This window comes from Chlorocebus sabaeus, chromosome 2 (assembly GCF_047675955.1).
Source record: "Chlorocebus sabaeus isolate Y175 chromosome 2, mChlSab1.0.hap1, whole genome shotgun sequence".
NCBI lineage: Eukaryota > Metazoa > Chordata > Mammalia > Primates > Cercopithecidae > Chlorocebus > Chlorocebus sabaeus.
In genome coordinates, this window is record NC_132905.1 from 467,722 (window position 1) to 490,834 (window position 23,113).

At 58.6% G+C, this 23,113-nt stretch overlaps 2 protein-coding genes across 6 annotated transcripts in view; one reads left to right on the forward strand and one right to left on the reverse strand.

The window, feature by feature from the left end:
* The window catches only part of RTEL1 (regulator of telomere elongation helicase 1), a 37,858-nt gene extending 37,180 nt beyond the window's left edge, over positions 1-678 (reverse strand). For 3 of the 4 annotated variants that reach the window (XM_037983003.2, XM_037983002.2, XM_037983001.2), the window contains exon 1: positions 504-676. The gene's annotated coding sequence lies outside the window, so the exon portion shown is untranslated. Of the gene's footprint in view, positions 1-503 lie in introns of all 4 variants that reach the window. The other variant, XR_005234998.2, reaches the window with a different exon arrangement.
* Positions 679-6,452: 5,774 nt separating this feature from the next.
* On the forward strand, positions 6,453-19,226 carry STMN3 (stathmin 3). Of its 2 annotated transcripts, XM_037983042.2 has the most exons (6): positions 6,477-6,579; positions 14,144-14,212; positions 14,734-14,829; positions 15,151-15,326; positions 16,739-16,930; positions 17,510-19,226. In XM_037983042.2, the coding sequence occupies exons 1-6, from the start codon at positions 6,561-6,563 to the stop codon at positions 17,567-17,569; spliced, it is 612 nt and encodes a 203-aa protein (XP_037838970.1). In that variant the 5' UTR covers positions 6,477-6,560; the 3' UTR covers positions 17,570-19,226. The 2 variants fall into 2 exon arrangements, with proteins under 2 accessions (XP_037838971.1, XP_037838970.1); XM_037983043.2 differs by lacking the exon at positions 14,144-14,212 and having other exon boundaries at positions 6,453-6,579.
* Positions 19,227-23,113: the final 3,887 nt, after the last annotated feature.

Consider the following 23,113-nt stretch of genomic DNA (forward strand, 5'->3'; position numbering starts at 1 on the left):
CACAACAGCGTGAGGGCTGGAGAGGCAAGCGGCACCCCTCCCGGCCTCACCAGGCACAACGTCAGAGCGAAGGGTCTGAACCTCCGGCCCTGCCTCTCCAGCCCTCTGCCCTCCTGGCTGGCTGGAGGCCATTCCCCATCCCGCCTGGGTGGGCAACCAGATGCAGCCAAAGTAGCGAAAGAGTATCCCGGGATGCCAATCCGTGCAGCCCTCAGCAAGTCACTCCACTTCTCTAAGCCTCAGTCCCGCTTGGGAACTGGGACTAACAGACCAGATGCGGACACAGGGAACATCCGCCCTTCCCTCCAGCCCCGGCCATCGGCTCAGCCAGCGCCCACGAGCGCAGGAAACTACAGGTCCCAAAATGCAGCGCGGCCAATCCGCCGACCCGCGGCCCCGAGGGCGGCACGGGGCCTGCCGGGAGCTGTAGTTTCGAAAACCGCAAGGCGCCCACGAGCCGCTCGAGTAAACCACTTACAGAGTCACAGCGACTCACTGCTCACCTGTCTCCGGGGTGAACCTTCCAGAACCGGGGGCCCTCAGGAACTCAACCGACTGCAGTCGAGCGCCGCCACGGCGTCCCCAGCTATCAGCCAGTTCAGACTTCGCGGGCAGACGCGCGCATCGCCACTGATCCCACTGCACTTCCGCCCCCACTTCCGGTCCGCTGCTTTGTGCTCCCGGCGGAAACTGTTCCCCCGCGGAGGGGGTCCGCCTGCTCTTCGGCTCCTCCAGGCCTACGGGGCCGTTCGCGCGTTCTGTGTGCGGCTGCCCTGCCCAGTGAACCTCACTCCCATCGCCCACAGGCAGAAATCTGGGGTCCCGCCCGTCTCCTTCCTTGATGTCATCCCCCACCAGGGTCTCCGTGCCACTACCGCCTCTCTAGGCCGAGCCACCACCGTTGCCCGGAGAGCTGCACGGGCCTCGTCGCTCAAGTGTGAGCTGACCGCTTTCCTGAAAATTTGAAAATGGCTGCCCCTTGCCCAGGACCCGGGTCCTGAGAGCCCTGACCGCCTCCTCTCCTGCTCTGGCCAGCTGCTCGGGTCACTGTCCCCGCACTGGCGCCGGCGGCCTCCCTGAGTCCCCAGCACCCGGCCCTGGCTGGCAGCAGGGCGGACCCCAAGAGCGAGGCCCGCACAGTTCTGTGGGGTCAGCCCAGCGTGAGGGATGCTTGTCTCAGGCGGCCCCAGAAGGCCCCAGGAGGAAGCTGGCGCTGCGTGACCGCGCACGGTTGGGTTTCATGTCCACGGACGGCACAGGCGATGCCCTGCGTGCCCATGCTCGTGGGTGTGAGCTAGTGCTCGGAGAAGCCCCAGCACTCACTGGCACCCAGCCCCGTGTGCCTGTTCGGGTGAAGGAACCGCGGGCTGCCCGTCTGAGACCCGGCAGGGAGTGGAAGACGAGGAGACCAGCCACACAGGCTTGTGGAATGAATGGGCACCACCAGTTTCAGTGCCCCCCATACGTGCTGATACGGCTCGTCTCTGTGTCCCACCCAAGTCTCACCTCGAACTGTAATCCCCGCGTGTGGAGGGAGGGAGGGACCTGGAGGGAGGTGATTGGATCATGGGGTCAGTTTCCTCCAGGCTGTTCTCATAATAGTGAGTGCTCAGGAGACCGGATGGTTTAAAAGTGGCAGTTTCCCCTTCTCTCTCTCGCTTTCTGCTGCTGCCATGTAAGACCTGGGAACTGGGACTAACACAGACTTCACCTTCTGCCATGATTTTTTTTTTTAAGACAGAGTTTTGGCTCTTTTTGCCCAGGCTGGAGTGCAGTGGCACAATCTTGGCTCACTGCAACCTCCACCTCCTGGGTTCAAGCAATTCTCCTGCCTCAGCCTCCCGAGTAGCTGGGATTGCAGGTGCGCGCCACTAAGCCTGGCTAATTTTTTATATTTTTAGTAGTGATGGAGTCTGACCGTGTTTGCCAGGGAGGTCTCAAACTCCTGACCTCAGGTGATCCGTCTGCCTTGGCCTCCAAAGTGCTGGGATTACAGGTGTGAGCCACCACACCCGGCCTCAGGTAGTATCTTAATAGCAGTGTGAGATTCGGCAAATGATTGACACACTTCTCCTCTGGATGACCTCTGGAATAAGTCCTCTCTTTTTCTTTTTTTCTTTCTTTTTTTTTTTTTTTTGAGACTAAGTTTTGCTCTTGTCCCTCAGGCTGGAGTGCAGTGACACAATCTTGGCTCACTACAACCTCTGCCTCTGGGGTACAAGCAATTCTGCCTCAGCCTCTCGAGTAGCTGGGATTACAGGCGCCTGCCACCATGCCTGGCTAATTTTTGTATTTTTAGTAGAGACGGGGTTTCACCACGTTGGCCAGGCTGGTCTCGAGCTCCTGACCTCGAGTGATCCACCCACCTCAGCCTCCTACAGTGCTGGGATTACAGGTGTGAGCCAGATAAGTCCTCTCATTGTCCACACTTTCTGTGTGAAAAAATGAGGCACAGGGCATTGAGCAGATTGCCCAGAGTCTGCCCAGGAGCCAGGAGTTTTACCTTTTGCTGCCACACACTCCATCTCCTAAGAGCAGTGACCAGAAAAGGCTGTCCTGTGGACTGAACTGTAGTCTGAGTCATCTGCTTCTTGCCAGCTGCTAGAGGAGCATTCTGGCCTTGGGCAGTCAGGAACTCCTGTACCCTTGCCTTTCTCCTTTAATTGCTAATGTAGCCACAGCTCCAGCATACAGCAGGTGCTTGACAGATGTCTGTTGAATGACTGAGTGTTCTGTTGAGGTATAGGGCTCCTCCTAGGAGCCAGGGTTAATTTCTTTTTCTTTTCTTTTCTTTTTTTTTTTGAGACAGAGTCTTGCTCTGTCGCCCAGGCTGGAGTGCAGTGGTGCGATCTCGGCTCCCTGCAACCTCCACCTCCCAGGTTCAAGCGATTCTGCTTCCTCAGCCTCCTGAGTAACTGGGATTACAGGCGCCAGCCACCACACCCGGCTAAGTTTTGTATTTTTAGTAGAGATGGAGTTTCACCATGTTGGTCAGGCTGGTCTTGAACTCCTGACTTTGTGATCCGCCCGCCTCAGCCTCCCAAAGTGTTAAGATTACATGCGTGAGCCACCACACCCAGCCAAGCCAGGGTTAATTTCAAGAGGGCAGAGGTCTGATAAAAGTCACACTTTATGAAAAAAATATATATATACATATTTTTGAGACAGTGTTGCTGTTGTCGCCCAGGCTGGAGTGCAGTGGTATGATCTTGGCTCACTACAACCTCCCCATCCCCGGTTCAAGTGATTCTCCTGCTTCAACCTCCCAAGTAGCTGAGATTACAGGCATCTGCCACCACACCTGGCTAATTTTTGTATTTTTAGGATAGATGGGGTTTTACCATGGTGGCCAGGCTGGTCTCAAACTCCTGACCACAGGTGATCTGCCCACCTTGGCCTCCCAAGTATTGGAATTACAGGTGTGAGCCACTGCACCCAGCCAAAACATTTTTTTTTTTGACACGGAGTCTCCCTCTGTCGCCCAGGCTGGAATGCAGTGGTGCACTGCAAGCTCTGCCTCCCGGGTTCACGCCATTCTCCCGCCTAAGCCTCCCAAGTAGCTGGGACTACAGGCGCCCGCCACCACGCCTGGCTAATTTTTTGTATTTTTAGTAGAGACGGGGTTTCACCTTGTTATCCAGGATGGTCTCGATCTCCTGACCTCGTGATCCGCCCATTTTGGCCTCAAAAAGTGCTGGGATTATAGGTGTGAGCCACCGCGCCCGGCCCAAAACATTTTTTTTAATTAGCACTGGTGTGCATGTGAAAAACATCTTTGAAATGCTCATGCACTTTCTGCATTTGATCTTGGTGAGAAGTCAAAATCTGCTCCAAGACCTGGCACTATATTGGGGCAAACAGTCAGTACAGCTATTGTGTGTGTTAATGCACTAACAGTATACCTATTGTGTGCCTGCTAGCATGCTGTCAGTACTCCTATTGCAGGTGCCTGCCAGTACACTGAGAGTACACCTATGGCATGTGCCTGCTAGCATGCTGTCAGTACAGCTAACAGTCAGTACCTCTGGTGCATGTGCCTGCTAAGGTGCTGACCGTCAGTACCCCGTTGTGTGTGCCTGCTAGGGTGCTGACCGTCAGTACCCCTGTTGTGTGTGCCTGCTAGGGTGCTGACCGTCAGCACCCCTGTTGTGTGTGCCTGCTAGTGCACACTGTGCCCATCTACTGTGTTCCTGGCGCTATGCCACGGGCTTCCACACACCTGGTCCCTGTGCTCCAGATGAGGACACAGAGGCTCAGAGAGGGCCTGGTCAGAGTCACAGTGAGTGTGAGGCATTGCAGTCCTCTGAGCCTGACGGGGTGGGTCCTGCCCCACCCACATGAGAAGACTCTGGAGGTCCCAGAGAGGGCTACTCTTGATCCTTAGCACCTGAGTTCCAGCACCCAGGGCTGGAGTCTGCCTGAAGGATGCTGACCATCCCCAACTGCCACTGTGGTGGCCAACAGGGAGGACGCGGCTGCTGTGGTGGGCAGCTGTGTGTGCCTCTCCGCCCTTCCTCCTCCTTCCTAGGTGGGTTCCTAAGAATAGCCCCGGGGCCAGCACCTCTGTGTGTATATTAGTTCGATATGGCTTCATAGCAAATCACCACAAACCCAACAGCTTAAAACAACCTTCATTTATTACCTCCTAATTCTTAGTATCCCAAGGCTGAAACCAAGTGGGCAGCTGGGCTGATTTCTTGTGTGGAGGCCCTGGGGTCAAACCTGCCTCCAAGCCCATTCTCTTCTTGTTGGCAGAACTCACTTCCTTGCGGTTAAGGTCTTGTCGTCTTGCTGGCTGTTGGCTGGGAGCAGTTCTCAGATCCTTGCCACGTGTCCCCTCGTCTCAACAGCAGAGAACCTTCTTTGCTTTGATCCCCCCAATTTCTTCAACCAGGCAAAGGAAACTGCTTTTTTTTTTTTTTTTTTTTTTTTTTTTTTGAGGCGGAGTCTCGCTCTGCCGCCCAGGCTGGAGTGCAGTGGCCAGATCTCAGCTCACTGCAAGCTCCGCCTCCCGGGTTCACGCCATTCTCCTGCCTCGAGACTCCCGAGTAGCTGGGACTACAGGCGCCCGCCACCTCGCCCGGCTAGATTTTTGTATTTTTTAGTAGAGACGGGGTTTCACCGGGTTAGCCAGGATGGTCTTGATCTCCTGACCTCGTGATCCGCCCGTCTCGGCCTCCCAAAGTGCTGGGATTACAGGCCTGAGCCACCGCGCCCGGCCGGAAACTGCTTTTAAAGGGCTCCTGTGATGAGGTCAGGGCCTGCCTGATGATCCTTCTGTCTTAAGGGTACCTCTGAGCCACACAGTGTCACCCTCCTGGGCATCACCTCCACCAGACTCACAGTCCCGGGGACGATGCTGGCTTGCACACCAGGGGTCAGGAGTCTCCAGGCCACCCTAGGATGTGACAGGCCTTGGGTACTCCCAGTGCACTGCTAGAGCTGAGGCTTGCCCCCGGCTTTTGTGTTGCTGAGCCAGCCTCATGGCTCTGCAAGTCTGCTGAGGTTTTCAAGGTTTTGCTCTTGGCCCTATGACCTAGTTGCTTGTAGGGCAAAGCACTTCTCCCTGCCTCGGTGGCTCCATCCCTGCAATGGGAATGACGCTCCATTTGTCGTCACTTCCGTTTGGGAGTTACGAGGACAGGGGCAGGATAGGTTGCCCCCCACTCACTAAATGCACACAACCCTGGCACCCCTCCTCCATCATCTAGGGGCCTCATTGTCTCATCTTACCCTGAGAAACAAAGATCCAGTGAGGTCAGGCGCTTGCCCTTGGCCTGGGCCACACAGCGAGTGAAGGTCAGAGCGGAGGCGGGAGCCCACCTCTGTTTCACCGCAAAGCCTTTGTTCTGGCCTCACCCCTCCACTTTCACTCTCCTCTGCTCAGATCCTGCCCATCCCCTGGGCTCACAGGAGATGCCCCTTGGAGGCCTCCAGGCCAGCGCCCACCCCTGCGGCCATGGCATCCTCTCTGATGGCAGGCACAGACCTGGACCCTGTTGGCACCAGCCCAGCTTACAGCAGCCTCCTCGAACGGCTCTGCAGCCCCACCCCATGGGTGGGAACTGCCCCTCCTGCCTTGCCCCTGTCCCATCTGCCCTGGGAAATGGGAGCTCATCTCCACCCCCACCCCACCCTCAGGCCTCACAAAGCCAAGTTGGGGAAGCAGCTGTCCCGCCGTGAGCGGTTGGAGGGTGGGGGTCTTGTTGCAGTTCGCACCCCCCTCCGCCCTCTCCCTCTGAGGGCCGCGGCCCCTCCCGCAGTCAGGTGCTTGCTCCTTTCTCTCTTCCTCCCTCCCTCCTCCCGCCCCCGCAGTCTCTCTCTCTCCTTCCCTCAACCCTTTCTCCCTCCCTCCTCCCCCCTCCTTCCCCCAACTCTCTCTCTCTTCCCCCCTCCCGCTCCCTCTCCCTCTCTCTCTCCCGCCGCGCCCGCCTCCCGCCCGCCCTCGCTCCCTCCCCTCCCCTCCCCTCCCCTCCCCGGCACTGCAGCACTAGCCGTCTGCAGCTCAGGCCGCCACTCGCGCCTCTCCAGCCTCTGCAGGCCCAAACGCCGCCAGCACCATGGCCAGCACCATTTCGGGTAGGCTCCCGGGCCGCGGGCTTTCTAGGGCGGCGGGGTCTGAGCAGAGGCCTCATCTGGCCTCGCCTGGGGCAGGGGCCGGCTGCGGACGCCGCTTTCCCTTCTCCCACCCTGCGCATTGCAAGCCTGGGTCGGACCAGCCCGAGGCTGGGGTCTGCGGCGCCGGCGGGGCTGGTGGGGCGCTGGGCTGCGAGGCTCCGCGCCGGGGAGCGCTCGGGACCGGACGTCGAGCGGGGGCGCCTCGCCCCGGGGGACCCGCGTGCCACGCAGGGCGGGACTGCCGCAGGGTGGCTCCGAGACCCGGGCGTGGGCTCGTGACCGGGTGGGCGCGCTCGCGATGTGCGGGCGGAGTCCCTGGGGCGTCCGGCGACCCGAGATCTGGGTCCGCCTGAGCCTTCGCGGGGAGGCGGGGAGAGGGTGGGACCCTCTGCCAAAGCCCCAGCCGGGGGCCCGGCGCTCCCCGCGCCAGTGGAGCGCAGGGGCTGGAGGGGGCGCTGAGCGAGGGGGGCGGGCCAGGCCCGGACGAACCCGGAGTAAGGGGGACCGCGCCCTCCCCCCACACCGCTGAGGCCTGGGGGACCACCCTTCGCGACGCCCGGGCCACCTGCTCTGGCCAGAAAAGCCACTGCCCTTTGCGCCGCGGGGCCCGGATGGGGGAGGGGCGACGGCGATTCCCAAGCCCTCCCGAGACCAGAGGGGTCCGCCCCTCCCGTCCCCGTCGCCTCCCGCGGGGCGGACCCACCACCTCCGAAGGTAGCGCCCACCCCGGCCTCCCGGCCCGTCCCGCGCGGAGCTCAGGCGAAGGGGCGGGCGCAGGCCTGGCGTGGGGGGATTCTGGACGCAGGGGAGCTGCCAGGCGACCCCGGGCGCGAGGACGCAGGGCCCGCCCTTCCCGAAACGCTCTGCTCTGCCCCCAGGCCACAGAACCCGCTGCGTTTTTCGCTAGGCGTTCGGGAGGACGGGACCAAGGGCCCCACCTTCTTCCCATCGCCGCCTCCGCCCACGAGGCGCTCTCCCTCCCACCTTTTCTTCCGCCCCGGGACGGGTCCCCGTGGTCCCCTCCCGAGCTGACTTGTTCTCTCCCCAGTGCCCGCCTTGGCTCGGGCGCAGAACTCCGCCCACCCACGCGTGCCCGACCTGACCCCGCCCCTCAGGCCCCACGGGCTTGGAGGCTCCAGGTGACTTCAGCACCTGCCAGGAGGGACCGTGTGTGTCACCGACCACACCTCCCCACCCTATCTGGGAGTCCTGTCCATCTGCGCCTCCTCCCTCCGCCTCCTCCCGGACACCCCCAGGGATCCTGGGAGGCTCTCAGCAGAGGGGACTCCCCTCCGGCCTCTGAGGGCAGCTCTGTCCTCTCCAGGGCCGCCTCCTGCCTTTCCTGACAGCCTTTCCCTGACGGTCCCTCCCCACGGGTTCGGTCCTGGTGCTGAGCTGGGAAGGGGAGGCCGTTTGGGCATCCGGGTACTCGGCTCCTCACTCTTTTGTGGTCTCTGCTCACATTATCCTCCAGCCCCCAGAGTCTGACCTCCTCCAGCCGTGTGGTCTTGTGGGAGCTGCATAACCTCTCAGGACCTGGGTTTCCTTATCTGGGTGGAGATGACAGTGCTGGCACCTCCCCTGGGGCTGTTCTGAGGCCTCAATATTTCAGGAAAGGTGCTTGGCTGCTTGCCTGATAAGAGATGAGTGCTCACCGCAAGCCAGGCAGCCTGAATGTGTAGCCACATTTCTGAGTTTCCTGCCCAGGGAAAGGCAAATCGGCTGGTGGTTCCCACCCTGCTGGGCTCCTGGCACCATGAGAGGCAGCCTGGGTGACAGTGACCTCCATCTGCCCCCGGCGGGAGCCAGCAGCAGCCTCCAGGGCCCTCCAGGGGTCGGAGGCCACTGTGGTCCCCTGGCCTCTCAGTTCTGGACAGACGCCCCATCTCCGTGAGCTCCCAACAGGAGCCTGCAGTCAGGCCCAGGCTCATGACCGGGCTCTCACCCGGCATGCTGTGTGATGCTGGGTGGAACACTTGCCCGCTCTGAGCCTCCATTCCTCCTCTGAGGGTAGAAGTGAGGGTAGAAGTGAGGCTGATAGGGTGGCTCACGCCTGTAATCCCAGCACTTTGAGAGGCTGAGGCTGGTGGATAAACTGAGGTGAAGAGTTCGAGACTAGCCTGGCCAACATAGTGAAACCTCTCTCTCTGCTAAAAGTACAAAATTAGCCAGGTGTGGTGACACATTCCTGTGATCCCAGCTACTTGGGAGCCTGAGGTAGGAGAATTGCTTGACCCAGGGAGGGGGAGGCTGCAGTGAGCTGAGATTGTGCCATTGCACCCCAGCCTGGGCAGCAAGAGGAGAAACTCCTTCTGGAAAAAAAGAAAGAAAGAAGAAGAGGAAGACGAAGAAGAAGAAGAAGAAGAAGAAGGAGGAGGGCTGATAAGGGCACCCAGCTGGGCAGGAGGGAGGCATGGCTATGAGGTGTGACCCTGGGAGTGGGCACTACTATGGCCTGCTGCTTGAGGCCGACGAGGTGCCTTTTTCTGACTCCTGCTGACGAATCATCCAAAAGGCCAATCTGCATTTCCTCGGTATCTAATGTTTAGTACAAAGAGAAGCAGGGAGACAAAACCAGCCCAGCTCATGGCAAGAATCGTTTGTAACTCCCTGAAGTCAGTGAAGTGGAAAGATGGGAGGTGAGTGAGAAAGAAGGGAATCAAAAGAGACAGAGGGGCCAGGTGCGGCGGCTCGCACCTGTAATCCCAGAACTGTGAGAGGCCGAGGTGGGTGGATTACCTGAGGTCAGGAGTTTAAGACTAGCCTGGCCAACATGGTGAAACCTCATCTCTACTAAAAATACAAAAAATTATTTGGGCATGGTGGCGTGCGCCTGTAATTCCAGCTACTCAGGAGGCTAAGGCAGGAGACTCACTTGAACTGGGGAGGCAGAGGTTGCAGTGAGCCCAGACTGTGCCATTGCACTCCAGCCTGGGTGACAGAGCGAGACCCCGTCTAAAAAAAGAAAAAAATGAAAAGAAAAAAGAAAAAAAAAGAGAGAGAGAGAGAGATTGGGAGCAATGCCTCGAGGCTCTGGGCAGGAGCTTCCCTGGCACCCGCTGTGTCTGTGAAGAGGTGGCCTGGATGGGTCTGGGGCCTTGGCATCCTCCCTCTGGGTGCAGACTTCCCCTTGGTCGCTCTCTCCAGAGTTGGTCAATTCCTGACCTGCTCTCCTGCCCCCTCCAATCTGCCTGCCCTTCCTCCCTGTAGCCAGACCACAGGGTAGGCCTCACTCCCATGGGCTCAGGGCAGACAGGGGCTTCGAGCAGCTGTTAATCACGTTTTCTGACCTTTATGGTAAACACATTCTGGTTTTTGTTTTTTGAGACAGTCTCGCTGTGTTGCCCAGGCTGGAGCGCAGTGGCGCGATCTCCGCTCACTACAACTTCCACCTTCCAGGCTCAAGTGATTCTCATGCCTCAGCCTCCTGAGTAGCTGGGACCACAGGCGTGTGTCACCATACCCGGCTAATTTTTGTATTTTTAGTAGAGATGCGGTTTCACCATGTTGTCTAGGCTGGTCTCAAACTCCTGTTCTCAAGCTATCCTCCTGCCTCAGCCTCTCAAAGTTCTGGGATTACAGGCGTGAGCCACTACGCCTGGCCACATTCACAGTTTTGGATATATGATAAGGAAGGATGATCTGAAGGACAGGGGCCTGGAGTCTGCTGACAGGGAGCTGGTTGCTGGCAGAGTCAGGCCTGGAGGGGCCATGTCCCTGCCTTCCTATCCTCTCTCAGGACCCAGGTGTGTTCTGCCCCAGCCCAAACTCCCTCTTGCTCTCTCCCTCCCCTGCCCTCCTGAGCACAGGGCTGGCCACCTCCTCAGCTCCTCTAAATGTCCCCAACGTCTCCTGACCTGCTGCTGTGGAACACGTGGCTGGCATACCCTCTAACTCCCTCATCACATCCTCCTTTTTAAAATTAATTTTTAATCGGCTAGGTACTGTGGCTCACACCTATAATCCTAGTACTTTGGGAGGCTGAGGTGGGAGGATCCCTTGAGGCCAGGAATTCAAGACCAACCTGGGCGGCCGGGCGCAGTGGCTCGAGCCTGTAATCCCAGCACTTTGGGAGGCCGAGACGGGCAGATCACGAGGTCAGGAGATCAAGACTATCCTGGCTAACATGGTGAAACCCCATCTCTACTAAAAAAATACAAAAAACTAGCTGGGCGAGGTGGCGGGCGCCTGTAGTCCCAGCTACTTGGGAGGCTGAGGCAGGAGAATGGTGTAAACCCGGGAGGCGGAGCTTGCAGTGAGCTGAGATCCGGCCACTGCACTCCAGCCTGGGCAACAGAGTGAGACTCCGTCTTAAAAAAAAAAAAAAAAAAAAAAGACCAGCCTGGGCAACACAGCACTACTATACATACATATACATTTGAGATGGAGTCTCACTCTGTCACCCAGGCTGGAGTGTAGTGGCGAAATCTCGGCTCACTGCAACCTCTGCCTCCCAGGTTCAAGCGATTCTCCTGTCTCAGCCTCCCGAGTAGCTGGGACTACAGGTGCCTGCCACCATGCCCGGCTAACTTTTGTATTTTTAGCAGAGATGGGGTTTCACCATGTTGGTCAGGCTGGTCTTGAACTCCCGACCTCGTGATCCGCCCACGTTGGCCTCCCAAAGTGCTGGGATTACAGGCATGAGCCACCGTGCCCAGCCTCGGTACCACTACAAGATTTTTTTTTTTTAAAGCTGGTGTGTAGGCCGGGCGGGCGTGGCGGCTTGAGACCAGCCTGACCAACATGGCGAAACCTGTCTCTACTAAAAACACAAACATTAGCCGGGCATGGTGGCACGTGCCTGTAATCCCAGTTACTCAGGAGGCTGAGGCAGGAGAATCTCTTGAACTCAGGAGGCGGAATTTGCAGTGAGCTGAGATTGAAAAAAGAAAAAAAAAAAGCTGGTGTGCTGGCGTGCACCTGCAGTCCCAGCTACTGAGGTGGAAGGATCAGTCAAGCCCAGAAGTTCAAGGCTGCAGTGAGCTGCACAGCTGCGCCCTACACTCCAGCATGAGAAATGGAGCACAGTCCTGTCTCTAAAAAATAAAGTAGGCCGGGCGCGGTGGCTCAAGCCTGTAATCCCAGCACTTTGGGAGGCCGAGGCGGGTGGATCACGAGGTCAGGAGATCGAGACCATCCTGGCTAACATGGTGAAACCCCGTCTCTACTAAAAATACAAAAAAAACTAGCCGGGCGTGGTGGCGGGCGCCTGTAGTCCCAGCTACTCGGAGGCTGAGGCGGGAGAATGGCGTGAACCCGGGAGGCGGAGCTTGCAGTGAGCCGAGATCGCGCCACTGCACTCCAGCCTGGGCGACACAGCGAGACTCCGTCTAAAAAAAAATAAAAATAAAGTAGGTCAGGTGCAGTGGCTCACACCTGTAATCCCAGCACTTCGGGAGGCTGAGGCGGGCGGATCATGAGGTCAGGAGATCAAGACCATTCTGGCCATCATGGTGAAACCTTGTCTCTACTAAAACTACAAAAATTAGCCAGGCATGGCAGGTGCTTGTAGTCCCAGCTACTCGGGAGGCTGAGGCAGGAGAATCGGTTCAACCTGGGAGGCGGAGGTTGCGGTGAGCCAAGATCGCACCACTGTGCTGCAGCCTGGCGACAGAGCAAGACTCTGTCTCAAAATAAAATAAATTAACTTTTAATAAAAAATACATGAATGGATTTTGCATGTGAAAAAATAAAACTTGATGGCCAGGTGTGGTGGCTCACGCCTGTAATCCCAGCACTTTGGGAGGCCGAGGCGGGTGGATCATGAGGTCAGGAGATCAAGACCATCCTGGCTAACACAGTGAAAGCCCATCTCTACTAAAAGTACAAAAAAATTAACCGGGCGTGGTGGCGGGCGCCTGTAGTCCCAGCTACTCGGGAGGCTGAGGCAGGAGAATGGCGTGAACCCGGGAGGTGGAGGTTGCAGTGAGCCGAGATTGCACCACTACACTCCAGCCTGGGCAACAGAGTGAGACTCTGTCTCAAAAAGGAAAAAATAAAATAAAATAAAATTTGACAAGTCAGGTCAAAGTCCCCTGTGAGGCTTCCCCACCCGGTCCCCCTCCACTTCCCTCCCTGAAGACGATAAGCAAGACAGGTAGCTTTGCCTCGCTTCCCGCTTCCCGGCTCAAAGGCTCCATCCTTCCCCCAGAGGCTCTCACGCGGGCCTGTCCACCCTGGGATTCCTTTCTGTTCCTCCTTACACCCTCTTGGGCTCTGTGCTGCTCTGTCCAGAAAAGTGTAGGTCACTAGGAAATTTAGACCAGGACAGACTGTTCTCTGCACTGTCACAGGAAGACCCAGCTCACCATGAAAGGTCGATTACTTCTGCCCTGTGTCTCCCTTTGTCTCCTCTCCCGTTCCCTCCCCTCTTTCCCTCCCTCCCTCCCTCCTCTCTTCATTTCCTTCTCTCTCTGTCTCTCTCTCTCTCCCTCTCCCTCTCTCTCCCTCTCCCTTTTTCTTTTTCTTTCTGTTTTGAGACAGAGTCTCACTGTCGCCCAGGCTGGAGTGCAATGGCACGAGCTTGGTTCACTGCAACATCCGCCTCCCAGGTTCAAGCGATTCTCCTGCCTCAGCCTCTCAGGTAGCTAGGATTACAGGTGCCTGCCACCACGCCTGGCTAATTTTTGTATTTTTAGTAGAGATCGGGTTTCACCATGTTGGTCAGGCTAGTCTCAAACTCCTGACCTCAGGTGTTCCATCTGCCTCAGCCTTCCAAAGTGCTGGGATTACAGTTGTGAGCCACTGCGCCCAGCCAAGATAATTGTTGAGCACTAGTGAGAAACCAGGCCAGAGTGTCTGTTTAGGAGCGAGGCTCGCCCTGAATAGACAAAAAGAGCTAAATTATGTTCACTGCAAGAGCAGACACCTTCCCCTTCCCCTGACAGGGCACACGGCTACAGCAGCCCGGCTTACTTCTGGTGTGGGTTGGGCGGCAGGGACACTGGCTGGTGGGCACTCGTTTGACCTGAATGGGCAAGAGGCCTGGCTGTGGGGCTGACTGGACAGCTGCCCTCCCTTGGTTCATGGTGGCATCAGTGGCCCAAGCCCAGCCCTAAATGGGCAGAGAGCATGTGCCTGGAGAGGGCCTGGCTTCATCTTGGGGTGACCACACGATCATCAGGAAGGAGAAAGGAGGGTCTGAGGGCTTCATCCGGGTTTACAGCCCAAGAAAGTGCTGCCCGCAGAGGGTTTGCCTCTGTGCTGGTCCCGTCATGAGTTACTCTTGCCTGCTTGAGCTGATGAGGGAGCGGGAGGGAGGAGGAGGGGAGAGGGAAGTAGTGGTGCAGAGGGAGGTAAGGGTCAGAAAGACACACAGTGACAAGGAATTACAGAAAGATGCACTCAGAGAAAGAGACAGAGTCAGGGGCTACCCCCGAGACACAGAAAGATACGACGACAGTGACAGAGTCAGACAGACAGAAGGTAAACAGAGACCCAGACAGGCAGAGGCAGGGACTTTGTCAGTCTGGGCGGGTACCTGAGACTGAGTGGTTTATAGACGACAGGAACTTACTTCCCACAGCTCTGGAGGCCAGAAAGTACAGGATCAAGGTGCCGGCAGCTTTGGTGCCTGGAGAGGTCTCACCTCCTGGTACGTAGACAGGTGGCATCTTCTGGCTGTGTCCTCACATGATGGAACGGTGAGGGAGTTCTCTGAAGCCCCCCTCTGGGACCACTCAGGACGGCTCTATCCTCATGGCCTAATTCCCTCCCAGTGCCCCACCTCCACAAACCGGCACCTTGGGGTTACTATTTCAACATGAGTTTTGGGGAATGGAAACATTCAGATCACAGCAGGCAGGGAGGAGGATGGAGAAACAAGTCAGTGTGCAAGATGGGACAGACATTAATGCCGAGACAGAGGAAAAGCGGGGAGAGGCGGAGGGCGAGAGAGACAGAGAGCAGGGGGCACCACGGAGACAGCGCCAGCGTCTGGAAGCAAGAGAGCTGGAGGAGAGACGAAGGGGCCGGCGGTGTGGAGACACACGAGAGCGTGCTGGGCAGCTCCGTGTCTCACAGAGACATGCCAGAGGCAGCCATGGGGAGGGAAAAACGGGGCCTCAGGTGGGCAGGCCCCAGTGGCGCTTGCTCAGCCTAGCCTTGTGCCCACAGCTTACAAGGAGAAGATGAAGGAGCTGTCGGTGCTGTCACTCATCTGCTCCTGCTTCTACACACAGCCGCACCCCAACACCATCTACCAGTACGGGGGTGAGTGCCCGGCTGCCATCCTGGCTAACAGGGTGAAACCCCGTCTCTACTAAAAGTACAAAAAGTTAGCCCTGCCCTGCAGTGCCTGCCCACCTCGCCTTTTCCCTGGTCTCCCGCAGTCTCAGAACTCCCAGCCTGGCTGCCTCCGGAGAGGGAGGTGCTGGGGGGAAGGGGCCCATCCTGGGGGCTGAGGCCTGGGATTCCTTCGGGAGCAGCCACCCGCTTTCACCCAGCCCTGGGGTTGGATGTGTGCTGGGAGCATCCCGCTCAGCCCACGCCATGCTCTGGCCGGGCCTCTGAAGCTCTACTCTGGTCTTGCAGACATGGAGGTGAAGCAGCTGGACAAGCGGGCCTCTGGCCAGAGCTTCGAGGTCATCCTCAAGTCCCCTTCTGACCTGTCTCCAGAGAGCCCTATGCTCTCCTCGCCACCCAAGAAGAAGGACACCTCCCTGGAGGAGCTGCAAAAGCGGCTGGAAGCAGCTGAGGAGCGGAGGAAGGCAAGGAGTCCTCCCACCCCCCATAGGAGTTTCGACGGAGGTGGCCCACAGGGACAGGGCCTGCAAGACACAGGGTGCTCCCGGCGGGTTTGGTCAGCGCCTTGGCCTGGGGCGGGAGGGGCTGTGGCTCCCTGGGCCGCTTCCTGAGAGATATGAATGGGATGAGGAGAGGCCGGGTGCGGTGGCTCACGCCTGTAATCCCAGAACTTTGGGAGGCTGAGGTAGGCAGATTACTTGAGGTAAGGAGTTCAAGACCAGCCTGGCCAACATGGTGAAACCCCGTCTCTACTAAAAATACAAAAATTAGCCAGGTGTGGCGGCACGCACCTGTAATCCCACCTACTAGGGAGTCTGAGGCAGGGGAATTGTTTGAACCCAAGAGGTGGAGGATGCATGAGCCGAGATTGCGCCACTGCACTCCAGCCTGGGCGACAGGGCCAGACTCCATTTCAAAAAACAAAAAAGAATGGGATGGAGAGGAGGAAGGGTTCCGAGGCGGCGGCCAGCTGGAAGGAGCAGGAGCCTCTGGTGGGAGTGGGAGGCACCCTAGTCATGGCCAGCAGGATGCTAGGGGATGGTCCCCAGAGGGGCCCTGGGGACGTCGGGTGGGGCATCCCTCTCCCAGACAGAGAAGCAGGAGGAGGGCTTCATATGAAGACCCTGAGGCTTGCTGGAGGGCTGAGGAGCCCCGGGAGAGGTGGGTGTGGGCTCCAGGGCCCCTCCCTGCAGCCTCCCCTCCCACCAGCCCCTCTGAGACTGGAACAGAGATAAAAATGTCCTTTTTGGGAGTGCCACCCTGGAGGCCAACGCACTGGGCAGGGGAGGCGGCCCTGTTCCCTTCCTGGTGAGACCAGGGACCAGGGTTCGCAGGGCTGACTAGTAGGGACTGGCTCATCGGCACGGGTCCTGCTGCTCCGCTCTCCTTCCAGGGGTCGCCAGCCGGCCCCTCCCCCAGCACCCCTGGGGACCCTTCCTCCGCTCCTGGGCACCTAATTGGGAGCTCGGAACCCGGTGTGTAACAAGCAGCTCCTCTGCTCAGTGGGCGGATGTCTGAGGAAGAAAGCTCAGAGACCGCCCACAAGGTTAGGGTTTCCTGCGCTGCTGGTCCTTGGGGGCGGAGATGCGCAGTGCAGGGTGTGCAGTGGCGGCAGGACGCGGCGGGGGCCCTGGGCGCAGCCAGAACCGCGGGACCCGCGCGCGAGGCAGGGGCGGGGGCGGCGGAGCGCGACCCCCTGGTCCTGCCCTGACCACAGGGCAGCGCCCGGGGGTCCCGGCACCCACTGAGGCCTGGGCAGGTGGAGGCGCCGGGTGAGGCGAGCGGGCGCCGGGCGGGAGGCGGAGAGCAGGGAGGAGGAGTCCGGCCTGGCAGGGCCCGGGGTCGCCGCTCACGCGCGCCCGCCCGCCCCGCACAGACGCAGGAGGCGCAGGTGCTGAAGCAGCTAGCGGAGCGGCGCGAGCACGAGCGCGAGGTGCTGCACAAGGCACTGGAGGAGAACAACAACTTCAGCCGGCAGGCGGAGGAGAAGCTCAACTACAAGATGGAGCTCAGCAAGGAGATCCGCGAGGCGCACCTGGCGGCACTGCGCGAGCGGCTGCGCGAGAAGGTGCGGGGGCGGGGCCGGGGCGGGGCTCGGGGCGGGCAGAAGGCGGGGGGCGGAGCTTGGAGGAGCGCGACTCGGACCGGACGGGGGTGGGGCGGGGCTAGTAGCCAACAGGGGGCGGGGCACTGGGCGGGGGCGGGGTTCGGGCGGAGCTCGGAGGGGCGCAGAGCGGGGCCGGGGACCCGGAGGCCCTGCGCTGGGGTGGGGGTCGGGGGCTCATCCTGTGTTTACTGGGCGTCCCCAGCAGCGCAAGAGGCAGGTCCAGAGTCAGCCCCTGGTGGGACAGTCACTAGCCGCAGTAATAGATGGCTAAATTCTTATATTGAAAGTGCTCTGAAGGAAGCTTGGCTCCGGTACGAGCTAGAAGCGGGGCCCAGCCAGCTCCCCGGAAACCCGTCCTTGGGCCCCGGCCCTGCTCTCGGCCTCCCCGGTGCTCCCGCCCCCTCAATTCAGGGTCCTGCTGGAGGCCAGCCCAGATGAGACCGGGCGGGTGCCAGGGCGCCAAGGCCTGCGCGCCTGCGGGTTCCCGGAGTCACCCCAAGCCACCGCCGCCCTCAGGCCCTCCCGCCCCCTGTCCCGCAGGAGCTGCACGCGGCCGAGGTGCGCAGGAACAAGGAGCAGCGAGAGGAGATGTCGGGCTAAGGGCCCGGGACGGGCGGCGCCCATCCTGCGACAGAACACGTTTGGGTTTCGGTTTTGTTTCGTTCACCTCTGTCTAGATGCAACTTTTGTTCCTCCTCCCCCACCCACGCCCCCAGCTTCATGCTTCTCTTCTGCACTCAGCCGCCCCGCCCTGTCCTTGCGGTGAGTCGCTGACCACGGCTTCCCCTGCAGGAGCCGCCAGGCGTGAGACGCGGTCCCTCGGTGCAGACACCAGGCCGGGCGAGGCTGGGTCCCCGGGGGCCTTGTGAGAGAGGTGGTGGTGACCGTGGTAAACACAGGGCGGTGGCGTGGGATCGCGGGTCCTTACACTGGGCTGTCTGGTCAGCATGTGCAGGTCAGGGCAGGTCCTCTGAGCCGGCGCCCCTGGCCTGTTGGCGCCCCTGGCCAACAGGCGAGGCTACGGTACCTGCTGTCTTTCCAGGGGGAAGGGGCTCCCCATGCGGGAGGGGCAACGGGGGAGGGGGGTGATGGTGCCTGGGAGCCTGCCTGTTAAGCGGGAGCTCGTTGAACTGGCAGGCAGGTGGGTGGGGGCTGCAGCTCTCCTTAATGTGGTTGCACAGGGGTCCTCTGAGACCACCTGGCCTGAGGTGGACACCCTGGGCCTTCCTGGAAGCCTGCAGTTGGCGGCCTGCCCTGAGTCTGCTGGGGAGTGGGCATTCTCTGCCAGGGGCCCATGAGCAGGCTGCCATGGTCTAGAGGTTGTGGGCAGCATGGACAGTGCCCCACTCAGCAGTGCGAGAGTTCCAAAGAGCCTCTGGCCCAGGCGCCTCGGTGAGACAGCCCCGCACCCTCCCCACCAGGGCTTTGCGGATGTCTTTGTAAGACCCGGCCTAGAGCCCTTTGGAGTGCTGGCCCCTCCTGTGCCCTCTGCCCTGGTGGAAGTGGCAGCCATAAGTCCTCCCCAGGGAGCCCTAAGGGGGATTTTGTGGGATGCTGCCCACAGATCCAGGGTTGGGAGGGCAGCGGGTAAGGTTCACAAGCCACCCCCCACACCCTTCCCACTCGGCACCCAGAGGGGGCTGTGGGTCGAGGCCTGACTCCAGGCCTCTCCTGCCCACACCTTCTGGGCTGGATTCCTTCTCTCCCTTGGATGCCCAGTGCTGGCCTTGGAGGACGGTCATCTGGAGGACGGGGGTAGGGGAGGCTGTCTTTGTACCACTGCAGCATCCCCCACTTCCCCACGGAGGCCCCATCCCAAAGCTGCTGCCTGGCCCGTTGCTGTAAAATGTGAAGGGGGCAGCTGAGTTCTCTTAGGACCCAGAGCCAGGGCCCTCAGCTTCCATCCTGCGGGAGGCCTTGGCCAGGCACTGCCAGCGTCTTCCAGGGCCACACCAGGGACTATGGGAGGATCCTGAACCCTGCAGGGCTCAGGGGTCAGCAGGGACCCACTGCCCCATCTCCCTCTCCCCACCGAGACAGCCCCAGAGGGAGCAGCCAGCTGGGATGGGAACCCAAGGCTGCCCACGTGTGGCTTTTGTGGGACTCAGAAAGGGAAGCAGAACTGAGGGCTGGGATTCTCCTCACGGTGGCAGCTCTCATAGCGAAAGCCTAGTGTAATATGCACCCATCTCATCCACGTAGTAAAGTGAACTTAAAAATTAAATCAAATGAACAATAAACACCTGTGTGTTTAAGACATGGTTGAACTGTCTGTGTGTGTCCTGCACCTGTGGGCTCGGGGGCAGCTGCAGGCTCCCTGTCTGGGAGTGAGGATCTGCTCTGTGTGTATCTCCTGACTGAGGCTGGTTATAAATCTTATTTTATCACCATGATTATGAATTGTTCTAGTGACAGTGGTGATTTTAACATATGAGCATGTCAGGCCGGGTGCGGTGGCTCACGCCTGTAATCCCAGCACTTTGGAAGGCTGACGCAGGTAGATCACGAGGTCAGGAGATCGAGACCATCCTGGCTAACATGATGAGACCCCGTCTCTACCGAAAATACAAAAAATCAGCCGGGCGTGGTGGCGGCGCCTGTAGTCCCAGCTACTCAGGAGGCTGAGGCAGGAGAATGTGGGAACCTGGGAGGCGGAGCTTGCAGTGAGCCAAGATCGCGACACTGCACTCCAGCCTGGGCGACTCCGTTTCAAAAAAAAAAAAAAAAAAGATATGAGCATGTAAACTACACAAAAGCCCACTTTCCTCTCTGGAATCCAGGGGGTGAGGCGTCAGGGTGATAGGGGGAGGGCCCGCTGCTGTGGGTGGGGCTGGCGGGGGCCCTGCCCTCCCTCAGGGCGGAGCTCTCCTCAGGGGCTTCCTGTTGTTCAGGACTCTGGCCCGCTGCTCAGGAGGAAAGGGCAGGTCCTAATTCTGCCTCTGAGGCTGGAGCCTCTAGGCTGTGGGACTTCTTGACACGGGGGCGGAGGCTGCGAGACCCCTGGGGCTGCACCTCACTGTTCTGTGGACTAGCCCCGCTCACCCCGCTCGCCCCCCTCGCCCCGCTCGCCCGACTCATCCCACTCCTCACCCCACTCGCCCCACTCGCCCCACTCACCTCTAGACAGCGGTTGTTCACTATCACAGGTCTGGACCCAGGATGGGGGATGGAGTAATAAAAAGTAAAAAGACATCCTGGGCCGGTTGTGGTGGCTCAGGCCTGTAATCCCAGCACTTTGGGAGGCTGAGGCGGGCAGATCACCTGGGGTCAGGAATTCAAGACCAGCCTGACCAACATGGTGAAACCCCGTTTCTACTAAAAATACAAAATTGGCCGGGCACAGTGGCTCACGCCTGTAATCCCAGCACTTTCAGAGGCCGAGGCGGGTGAATCACGAGGTCAGAAGATCGAGACCATCCTGGCTAACACGGTGAAACCCCATCTCCACTAAAAATACAAAAAAATTAGCCGGGCGTGGTGGCGGGAGCCTGTAGTCCCAGCTCCTCGGGAGGCTGAGGCAGGAGAATCGCTTGAACTTGGGAGGCAGAGGCTGCAGTGAGCCGAGATCATGTCACTGCACTCCAGCCTGGGCGGCATAGCCGGGCGTGGTGGCGGGCACCTATAATCCCAGCTATGTGGGAGGCTGAGGCAGGATAATCTCTTGAACCTGGGAGGCGGAGGTTGCAGTGAGCCAAGGTCACGCCACTGCACTCCAGCCTGGGCATCAGAGCGAGACTCCGTCTCAAAAAAAAAAAAAAAAGAAAAAATTATCCGGGCGTGGTGCAGGTGCCTTTAGTCCCAGTTACTCCGGAGACTGAGGCAGGAGACTGGCGTGAACCCGGGAGGCAGAGCTTGCAGTGAGCCGAGATCGCGCCACTGCACTCCAGCCTGGGCAACTGAGCGAGACTGTCTCAAAAAAAAAAAAAAAAAAAAGTGTTTGTATACAGCATCCCTGTATCCTGGGCACACAGATGCATGCATGCCACACAACATTGAAAGCACTTGTATATGGCATCCCTGTATCCTGGGCACGCACAGACACACAGACACACACACTACACACGAACACACGTGGGCCTTGGCCTCCCACAAGACCAGGCTGATCGCAGGCCGAGGGCCTGGCAAGGCACTGAGGTGCAGACGGTGCTCGTGACAGTCACCAGAGGGGCAAACGGAGCTTGTGACGGTCGCCAGAGGGGCAGACCGAGTGTGTGACGGTCGCCAGGTGGAGCCTCGGGCATCAACTGGGGGCAGAAACTCCTTCACAAACTGATCACACTTTTCCCATGAAGAAAAGGAAAGGCAGACTCCTCCTGGGAGGCCAGACAGAGCTGTGTAGTGACCTATTGTGTGTGACAAGTCACCCCTTAATTAACAACGAACATTATCTGTCAGTCCCCATAAGTCAGGAGTACAAAAGCTAGGGGTTTCTGGCTCGGGGTCTCTCATGACGTTGCAGTCAGGACGCTGGCCGAGGTCCTGGCCATCTGAAGGCTGGGCAGGGGCTGGGGCATCCTCTTCTGAGAAGGCTACCTCCCAAGGCTGCAGGCAGGAGGCCTTCATTCCTCACCACATGGACGATCCAGGGGCTGCCTGGAGTGTCCTTGAAACATGGCTCTGGGTCCCCCAGAGCCAGCGACCTGCGTGGGGGTCGCTGGGTGGGGGGATATTGGGAGGAACCCAGTATCCTCTGGGTTCTGCTGTTAGAAGCGAGTCATGAGAAGACTTACGCTTAGGAGGGAGTTGGGTTCCAGCTTTTGAGGTGAGGAATGTCAAAGGATGTGAACATATTTTATTTTCTTATTTTGTTTATTTATTTATTTAGAGACAGAGTCTTGCTCTGTCGTGCAGGCTGGAGAACAGTGGCACGATTTTGGCTCACTGCAACCTCTGCCTCCTGGGTTCAAGTGATTCTCCTGCCTCAGCCTCCTGAATAGCTGGGATTACAGGCATGCACCACCACATCTGGCTTGTTTTGGTATTTTTAGTAGAGACAGGGTTTCCCCATGTTGGCCAGGCTGGTAGAGATGGGGTTCCATCATGTTGGCCAGGCTGGTCTCGAACTCCTGACCTAGTGATCCACCCGCCTTGGCCTCCCAAAGTGCTGGGATTACAGGTGTGAGCCACCGCGCCCAGCCTTATTTTACTTTTTTGAGACAGAGTTTCACTCTTGTTGCCCAGGCTGGAGTGCAGTGGTATGATCTCAGCTCACTATAACCTCCAACGCCCAGGTTATAAGCGATTCTCCTGCCTCAGTCTCCCAAGTAGCTGGGATTACAAGCATGAGCCACCATGCCCGGCCTTGTGAATGCATTTTATTTTATTTTATATTTTATTTTATTTTATTTTATTTTATTTTATTTTATTTTATTTTATTTTATTTTATTTTTTTGAGACAGTTTTGCTCTTGTTGCCCAGGCTGGAGTGCAATGGCATGATCTCGACTCACTGCAACCTCCACCTCCTGGGTTCAAGCGATTCTCCAGCCTCAGCCTCCCGAGTAGCTGGGATTACAGGCACGTGTCACCACACCTGGCTAATTTTGTATTTTTAGTAGAGATGGGGTTTTACCATGTTGGTGAGGCTGGTCTTGAACCCCTGACCTCAGGTGATCCACCCGCCTCAGCCTCCCAAAGTGCTGGGATTACAGGTGTGAGCTACAGTGCCCGGCCAGTCTGTGAACATATTACAAAACCACATCAGACAGTCTGCCTGGAGTGACTGGAAACTAAAGCCGCAGTGCAGCAGTGCTCTGCTCCATTAAAAGGGCTCCTGGGAGCCGGCTCTCTCTGACCACGTGAGGACACGGTGGTCAAAGCGCCATAGTGGAAGCAGAGACCAGGCCCTGACCTGATGGCCCCTTGCTCTTGGACTTCCCAGCCTCCAAAACTTTGAGGAAATGAATTTCTGTTCCGTATTAAATTACCCAGTCTGTGGCATTCTGTTATAGCAGCACAAAACGTGCCGAGACTGTGACCCTGTATGTTTTGGACACAGCTGGTACTTGCTTGGTGTCTGGGGCAGCAGTGGGTGCCCCCAAAACAGGGGTGTCCAGCAAAGCAGGTGGGGATACGGCACGATCTGGTTGAGGCCTGACTCAACCAGTTGCTCCCCTCAGCCTGCTGTGCACTCGTGAGGCAGTCA

Excerpts from the sequence above, each read along its gene's own strand:
- STMN3 (XM_037983042.2), top strand. Across the intron at positions 15,327-16,738 it reads CAGCTGAGGAGCGGAGGAAG|ACGCAGGAGGCGCAGGTGCT; the intron begins GCAAGGAGTCCT and ends CGCCCCGCACAG. Across the intron at positions 16,931-17,509 it reads GCGAGCGGCTGCGCGAGAAG|GAGCTGCACGCGGCCGAGGT; the intron begins GTGCGGGGGCGG and ends CCTGTCCCGCAG.